Source organism: Prionailurus bengalensis, chromosome C2 (genome assembly GCF_016509475.1).
Source record: "Prionailurus bengalensis isolate Pbe53 chromosome C2, Fcat_Pben_1.1_paternal_pri, whole genome shotgun sequence".
Taxonomy (NCBI): domain Eukaryota; kingdom Metazoa; phylum Chordata; class Mammalia; order Carnivora; family Felidae; genus Prionailurus; species Prionailurus bengalensis.
Genome location: NC_057350.1, coordinates 110,223,302 through 110,232,578, shown reverse-complemented (window position 1 = coordinate 110,232,578; position 9,277 = coordinate 110,223,302). Strand labels below are relative to the sequence as shown.

At 35.0% G+C, this 9,277-nt stretch overlaps 1 protein-coding gene across 1 annotated transcript in view; it reads right to left on the bottom strand.

Moving 5' to 3' along the window:
- Positions 1–900: 900 nt before the first annotated feature.
- STRIT1 (small transmembrane regulator of ion transport 1) overlaps positions 901–9,277 on the bottom strand; it is a 33,466-nt gene continuing 25,089 nt past the window's right edge. Inside the window, exons 2-4 of the mRNA XM_043595075.1 lie at positions 3,737–3,932; positions 1,105–1,200; positions 901–1,005 (exon numbers count right to left, since the gene is read on the bottom strand). Of these exons, the coding sequence (XP_043451010.1) occupies positions 1,109–1,200; positions 3,737–3,749 (105 nt within the window). The 5' untranslated portion in view covers positions 3,750–3,932 and the 3' untranslated portion in view covers positions 901–1,005; positions 1,105–1,108. The remainder of the gene's footprint in view (positions 1,006–1,104; positions 1,201–3,736; positions 3,933–9,277) is intronic.

Below are 9,277 nucleotides of genomic sequence, written 5' to 3'. Positions count from 1 at the left end.
TTTAAAGTGCTGGAGAAAAGAATATTGAGCCCTTGAATAAGAATGTGCATATTGATACAGCCCCCTCCATTTTATAGAAAGGTAGAATACATAATTCTGTACCTGGCTTTTTTCACTCAACACTTTGACCTGGGGATGACATCACATCAGTATATAGAGACTCCCTTCATTCGTTTTCACAGACGTCCAAGTAACACATTATGTGGCTAGAACTCAGTTTATTTAGTCAGCCCCCTGTTAATGGACCCTTGGCTTGTTTCCAGGTTTTTGCTATAACAAATTATGCCTTAATGAATAGGCCTGTGCAGATGCCATTTTGCACTTTTACCAGTGTGCATCTGTGGGAAATGCAATATTCTTAGAAAAGGAATGGCTGAGTCAGAAGTTAAATACATATTTAATTCTGATAGATATTGACTGTCAAACACCTCTAAAAATTCTGTACCATTTTTAATTTCTAAAGGCAGTATATGAGAGTGTTTTATTCCCCACATATATAAAGTCAAACATCTTTGTTTTGTCCCAGCTACGAGGTGAGCGATGGTTCTCCAGTGCGGTTTTAATTACACTTCTTTTATCATGAGCAAGAGGGGAAGGGGAAGTTTATATTTACAGCTTATTTTCTGTGAACAACGATCTCTATTCATCTCTAGCTCATTTTTTCTATAGGGTTTTTTTTTGGTGGGCACCCCCCCAAAATTTTTAATGTAATTTATCAAACTTTTCCCTATTGGTTATGCATTTTTAGTCAAAGTTTGGAACATTTTTCCTATTCCCAGGTTATAGAGAAATTCATCCATAATTTCTTACAGTTCTTATTTGTAGTTGGAATTTTTAAAAGGTCCTAAAAAGATTCATATGTACACCAAAGTAACAGTTTACAAATCCAAGGTTAGAAAGTGATGTCAAACATTGCAGTTTATTTACATGAGAAATGTTTAATAATCTGTCATGTTCATGTTTTTCTTAATTCTTCTAAATGAAGTCAATCTGAAGTCTTCTTGCCTGTATGATAAAATGTTCCATTAGTAAAACAGAAAAGATTATTCCTGGAGTAACGTATGGTCTTTATGAATAAACATATTCAATTATTGAAAACTTTACCTTTCTAAGAGAAGACAACATAAACCATTATGATGCAGCCCACAATCCAGCCAATCAAGAGAAGAATAGGGACCAGAAGGTGTGATAGTGTAGATTCTGGTTAAAAATAAAGAAAAGAAAACAGAGTAGGTAGGTCATTTTGGCATCATATCTTCTGAAGATAGAGAGTTTATTTGAGAGAATAAATGGAATTTGATAATATCAAGAGGAAAAAAAAATACACTCTTCAGTCACTCTCAGACATGATTATTATCTTCTGTTTTACAAAGGGTACATGAGACTCAGCTGGGTATTTAAAAGGAAAGACCTGTGTTCAAATGATAGGCTTTCCTTATACAGTTATGCGACCTTCGGCAACTCTGAGCTTGAACTTCCCTATTTGTAGAGATAATGAAACTTGTGATATCTACCTCCCTGAGTTGTTGAAATGATACTGTGCATGTGCAAGAGCTTTGCAAACTCTAACCTTCCTGTGTGTGTGTGCCTAGGGTACACAGAACACATCCCTGCATTTGTTCAAGAACACAGAGAGCAGCTGTTTACATAGAAACCATCGAAAATAACTTTTGAGGCAATTCCTCCTAAACTAAATAATCATAATATAGGGAAAGTTATTGAAAATTGTTGTTAGCCTTCATAGCTGACTTTAATCCTAAGTATCATAGGAAAAGAAAAGCATTATACCTTATACAATCATTCTCAACTAGAGAAAAGAGATTCTATTTTCTTAACATATTCAATAGAGCAACCAACACTGATCCAACACACATAAAAGACATTTAGAACAATGATTACTCCTGTGTCTATTTTGAACTCTAATCTGAAGAAAGCAATTTATAAAATTATCATTTTTTAAATATTCATTGTACATGCACACCACACAAAAAGATTCAAAAAGAGCACAAAAAGACATCATATAGAATTAATGTCCACACATTAAGGACTCAGATATATTCTTAACTGAAAAGCACAATTAGGTTTTGTACCACCAGCTAACAAAGAGAACGCATATTCTTAGCAATTGTGTGCCTGTTACCATTTCTATCATTTTAAAATGTGAAGTTTTTTTTAAGTACTATTAAAATCATCAGGAAAAGAAACACTTCTAAAATTAGGAGCTCCTCTAATAAAAGCAAACTTTGTGCAGTTAAAGTGAATTTTAATAGTTTAAATCTATCTTTCCAGGAATGTTGGCATGTCTTTTAACTCTCACAAATTCAACGGGTTTTCCTTGCTTCTCCATCTCGCTTTGACCTTGAACAAAGCATTAACCACTCATGGAAAAACCTTTCTCTTTACCTGCCTGTGGTATTGCTTTAAGTATAAAGCGAACATTTTGATATGCCCTTTACTCTCATTTGGATGAAAGCCTTTTTATGAATTAAGGTGCCATTACAGTGGGAGTACATAGCAGTAATTTTTTTGAACTGTTCATATATGCGATTTCACTTTTTTCCCAGTTTCAAAGAACTTAAAAATTAATACGAATATTCTAATTGAGCATTTATAAATATCTTATACAAGCATATTTTTGTACGATTCTAAAATTTACATATAATAAAGCCCTAAAAGTATATATCTCATTATTTACTACTGATTGTAAAACAGTACAGTTGACTGCATTTCAACACTCAGAGTATGCCTGCATTTGTGTTCTTTTAACATGAATATTTTAAGTTTTACCATAATCTGTAGCATTGTTTTGAAATAGGAATATATAGGAACACAATATACTTTGCATAGGTCACTTATGGCACAAACAAGCACAAAACTTCTTTTTAAATATGAAGAGTGATTTCAAAATGCTTCTCTCTGTCCAATTCTGAGCATGCCCAAGAGGTTATACCTGGAAGTATCCTTAAGGGCACTGTGCTCTGAAACAAGACTGTCTGCATTCAGAATCTGCTGTCACCACTTTCTATGATCACAGGCAAGTGGCTATACTTGGCTATGCCTCAGTTTCCTTATCTGTAAAATGGAAATGAAGACAATACTGCCTATCTCATGAGATCATTGTCCAGATTAAGAGCAAACAGTGTAGTGTAAAAGAGCATTTCTTGGATACAATATATATTCAGCCCCTTCTGTCATAGTAGAGTCAATCATTTTTCTTAAATATACCACACATTTTAAAACCAGAAAATAAGAAATTCAGATCTGAAGCATATCAGAAATGACTAAGTCCATTTTATTTATTTTCACTTTAGAGGCAGAAAACAGGCCCAGAGAGCTAGCGGAGCTTCCCTAAACTCATATGGCTGATCTGTGGACAGCCATGAATTGAGGACAGAATCAAATGTCCTCAATTCTGGTCCAGCACACCACAATACCTCGAATCTTGTATAACACTCGAGAATAACTGACTCCCACCTCTTTCAAAACAAGCATGAACAAATTAAGCTCTTCTGTTTGTTTGATCCTTTGAAACTACATGTAACGTACAGACATAATCCATAAATTGTACATTGAATGGCTTTTTTCGTAGCCATGCTAACATATATGATTAATGCCCATTTAGCAGAGATACCACATTCTTAAGAATAACTGAGAAATACTAAATACTGGGGAACATAAAATAAACCAGGGATCTTGGGCCTGTCTTACCAAGAGGGTCTGATGCCTTAAATCTTACCTTTTTCAGCCATTCTTCCTGTTGCTGGGTGGGTTGGTCAGGGCCACACTCACCTCTTCGTTGTTGTCACACACCGTCTCTTTGAACTTTAAATAGATATCTGAAGAGTGTGGCAGCTGCCTCTCTCCTGACTGCCAATTGTCTGCAGAGTGATGTAAGGTGTTGGAGAACAGATCTCCCCTGGCTCTTCTTTATCCTGTTATCATGGAGGAAGCAACGGGCTACATAAGCTAAACAATTAAAGAAGTTGAGCTATCCTAACCCAGAGATGGGCAGATTTTTAATTCACCCAATGCCTTCAGGCAACATGGAGAAAATGTTTAGGAAAGGGGGTGTACAGAGGAAAAACAGCATTGCAATTAGACAAGTTCTATCAAGGAGAGAGGGTAATCTACTGGGGGAAAAACACTTTGGAGTCGGAAAGACCTGGCTTCAAATTCCAACTCTGCTATTTCTGTAATGAAGGCCAAGTTGCTTAACCTGAGTATCAGCCTCTTGAATTTTAAAATGAGAATAGTGATACCTTTCCACAGTAGAGGGGTCATAAAGAGGAGATGAAAAAGCTATGTGGAAATACAGACATTTATTACATTACAGGATGCAAAAGATAAAGTAAATTAAGTGGTGCCCCTCACTGTGAACCATTCTAAAAACAGAACATTTTAATATAAATGTACTAGAAACTAAAACAACGAAAGGCTGGGGTATTGCCTAGAATTTTCAGAGAGCAGTCATAAGCTTGTTTTTATTAGCAATGTATAAAAATAGGACATCCCATTTTTCAAAGTCCAACCTGGTTTATGTAATATGACCTAGACTGTGCTCTAGATTCTCACTGGAATAACTTTAATTTTCAGGTCTGGATGGAAAAGTTTTGCAAAATGACCCTGTGACCAACTTCTCAAAAAGTCCACCACGAGATTAAGGGTGTCCTTCTTGAAAAGACAAGAGTTGCCTGACCAAGTCTACCTCCACAGAGCTCCGAGAGGGAGTTGTCCCTGCAAATGACCACATCTCATCACTCACCAGAATCCACCCATGGTTCTCCATCTCCCAGAAAATAAAAATCTGAACTCCTCACTGAGTACCTGAAAAGCCTCATCTTCCTACTTTCCCACTTGCAGTGACGCCTCAGCCACAGTGAATCCTTTGTGATATATGAATTCGGGATGAATTGATTTTTTACCTCAAGTCATATGCCTATAATTAGACTGTGCAGCCAACAATGTGGTAAGTTTATTACATGATTATGCAATATGTTTATGTTATATCATTCAAGCACAGTTGTCATCTCTCTCTTTCTCTATATACAATTTAAATATATTTTTAAAAATGCCTGGGTATACCAGACAGAAGAGAGACTTGTAATATCTATGTAACAAAATCCCCGGTAAAGTCCTTTTTTTTAAATACTAAATAATGATATATTGATAAAAGGTTAATTGAGGCAAGATAAACAGAGATAGAATGAAAAAGTGATTAATCTCACTTAAATACTGATTTTTTAAACAAAATAGATTCAAATGAATACCCTATCTTAAGACCAAAAAAAAAAAAAAAAGATATTAAAAAGAAACAGTGACATACCATCCAAAAAACAAATATACATATATACTAGTATAAAACAATTTGCCTAAAGTGGTTAAAAACAGAATGTATGAAAACATTTCTACATTAAAATTACCTTAAGGGGCGCCTGGGTGGCGCAGTCGGTTAAGCGTCCGACTTCAGCCAGGTCACGATCTTTTGGTCTGTGAGTTCGAGCCCCGCATCAGGCTCTGGGCTGATGGCTCAGAGCCTGGAGCCTGTTTCCGATTCTGTGTCTCCCTCTCTCTCTGCCCCTCCCCCGTTCATGCTCTGTCTCTCTCTGTCCCAAAAATAAATAAACGTTGAAAAAAAAAATTTTAAAAAAAATTACCTTAAGCTTTCTTTTTTGATATAAAATTGGCTGTTATTAACATTGCTACCAATTTGAATTTTGAGGAGGAATTACTTTATAACTCATCGTTTATTTTTGTTTTCTACAGAAAATGAGGGGGGGGGGGACTAATTCAATGAACATGAATTGCCCAGATCTCAGAAAAGAGTTCAGTCTAGAATCTCATTTCTTTGGTATCCCATCAGTAACTTTTAAAAAAAAATTATAATGTTTATTCAGGAAAAATGTTTTATTCACTAATAGACTGAATTCACTTTGAACTCAAAATGCAAGGGCCTCTTTTGACAATTTTCTAATCTTCCTCTTAGGGCATACCATTTAGGAATGTTTTACATTTCTACTTTGCATAAAAATTTCTTCATGAGTTCTCAAATCCCTTATTATCAAAGTGACATTAGATTCTTCCAGGGCACTTAAGGTAAAAAAAGTCAAATATTTGGCTCTTTATTCAAGATAAATCGTAATTCTTCATTTTTCTAATTTTTTCTAACCATTAGTGTCTGGAATTATAGTAGATAAATCTTCACATGATAGATTAAATGGACAAATTCCTCTTAAGACCTTAGCTTACCCAAACGGATTCAAAAAGAAAGAAAATTTGAATACACTTATAACAAGTAAAGCAATTGAAGTTATAATAAAAAAAAAATGTTTCACAAAGAAAAGCCCTGAGGGGCGCCACGGTGGCTCAGTTGGTTAAGCATGGTTAAGCATCAGACTTCAGCTCAGGTCAGGATCTCGCAGCTTGTGAGTTCCAGCCCCAAGTCAGGCTCTGTGTTGACAGCTCACAGCCTGGAACCTGCTTCAGATTTTGTCTCCCTGTCTCTCTGCCCCTCCTCCACTCACACTCTGTCTCTCTCTCTCTCCCTCTCAAAAATAAACATTTAAAAAATAATTAAAAAAAAAAAAAAAGCCCTGGAACAGGTATCTTCGCTGGTGAATTCTTCCAAACATTTAGAGTTAACACCAATACCTCAAAAACTAGAGAAGAGGAGGGAAGACTTCCCAACTCATTCTACAAAGCCAGTATTACTCCAATACCCAAATCAAAGATATTATAAGAAAAAAACTACAGACCAATCTCTCTAATGAATATAGGTGAAAAATTCTCAACAATAAACTGACAGACCAAATCCAGCAACATACAACATCCTGAATTACATCCCAGGACTAAGTGGGATTTAACCCAGGAATGCAAAGTCAGCACCACATTCAAATACCAATTCATGTAATACACCATATTAATAAAATTTTTTTAAAAGCCCAAAAAACAAAACAAAACAAAAAAAAAACACATGATCATCTCACTAAGTGCAGAAAAGCATTTGACAGACTCCAACCAACCAATTGGTGATAAAAGCGAACTTCCCCAACCTCATAAAGGGAATCTACAAAAACTCACAGCTAGCATCATATTTAATGGCAAAAGACTGGATGCCCCCCCCCCAATCTCATGAATAAAACAAGAACGTGTACACTTATACTTTGATTCAATACTGTACTGGAGGTTGTAGCCAGGAGAATTAAGCAAGAAGATGAGATAAAAAGTCATCCAAATTAGAAAAGAAGAATTAAGCTATCTTCATTTGCATATAACATGATCTCATATACCAATAAATCCTTAAGAGCCCCTTCTGCACACAAAAAAACTCTCTTATTTTTTTAAATTTTTTAATATTTATGTATTTTTGAGAGAGAGAGAGCATGAGCAGGGGAGGGGCAGAGAGAGACACACACACAGAACCAGAAGCAGGCTCCAGGCTCTGAGCTGTCAGCACAGAGCCCTATGTGGGGCTTGAAGTTGTGAACCGTGAGATCATGACCTGAGCTGAAGTCAGATGCTTAACCAACTGAGCCACCCCAGCTCAAAAAACCCACCCCCCAAAAAACTCTTTTAGAAGTAATAATCAAATTCAGCAAGATTGTAAAATATAAGATCAACATGCAAAAGTCAACTGTATTTCTACACAATAGCAATGAACAGTTTGAAAATTAAAAAATAACATTACAATAGCATCAAAAAGAATAAAATACTTAAGAATAAAGAATAAATTTAATCAAAGATGTATAAGCCTTGTAACTAAAGACTAACAAACCCTTGCTGAAGGAAATTAAAGAAAATCTAAATAAATAGAAAGGCATTCTGTGTTCACAAATTGAAACAATATTGTTAAAGATGGCAGTACCACTCAAAACAATCTACAGGGTGACTGTATTCCTATCAAAATACCAATGGTCTTTTTTACAGAAATGGAAAATCTAATCTTAGAATTCATATGGAATTACAAAGGACCCTGAATAATCAAAACAATCTTAAAGAGGAAATACAAGGGACTCACACTTACTGATTTGAAAATGTACTATAAAGCTACAGTAATCAATAATGTGTGGTACAGGCATAAGGAGAGACATACAGGTGAATAGAATAGAATTGAACATCCAGAAATAAATCCACTCACTAGTGGTTAATTGATTTTCAACTGAGGTGCCAAGACAGTATATTAGGGAAAGAATAGTCTTTTCAACAAATGGTGCTGGGACAACTAGTCTTCTACATACAAAAGAATGAAAGTGAACTCCTACCTCATACCATATACAAAAATTAAGCCAAAATGAACCAAAGACCTAAATGTAAGAGCTAAAACTATAAAATTAGAAGAAATCATAGGGGTAAACAGGCAACAGTTTCTTAGATAAAGAAACATACATAAAGTACAAGCAATCAAAAAAAAAAAAAACAGATAAATTGGCCTCATCAAAATTTAAAACTTTTGTATATCAAAGAATACCACTGAGAAAGAAAAAAGATAATCTATGGAATGGGAAAAAATATTTGCAAATCATATATCTGACAATGGTTTAATATCCAGAATATATTTTAAAAAGTCTTATAACTCAACAAGAGACAACCCAGTTTAAAAAGGGTAAAGCATTCAAATAGATTTTTATCCAAAGGAAATGTATAAGTAGTCAATAAGCATATGAAAATACACTCAAATCATTAGTCATTAGAGAAATGTAAATCAAAACCACAATAAGATACCACTTCACCCCCACCAAAATGGCTAAAATAAAAAGTTGCACAATAACAAGGGTTGACAAAGATGTAGAGAAATTAGACCCCTCATACAATGCTGGTAGGAATGCAAAATGGTTCAGCCACTCTAAAAAACAGTTTTGTAATTCCTCAAAATGTTAGATATAGAACTACCTTATGACCTAGCAATTCCATTCTTAGGTGTATACCCAAAAGAATTGAAAACAAGTATACAAAAACTATATACAGAAGTTCAGGGCAGCATTATTCATAAGGCTCAAAAAGTAGAAACAAACCAAATATCTATAAACTGATGAACAGATAAGCTAAATGTGGTATAGCCACACAGGGTAATAGTCAACCATTAAAACATGTTTTGGTACATCCTACAGCATGGTTGAACATTGAAAATATCATGGTATGTAAAAATGTCATATTGTATTGTATGATTCTGTCTATATGAAATGTCCACAATAGGAGAAACCATAGAGACAGAAAGTAGATTGATGGTTGCTCTGGACTGGGGGAGATGGGAATGGGGAGTGATGGCTAAAGGCTATTGAGT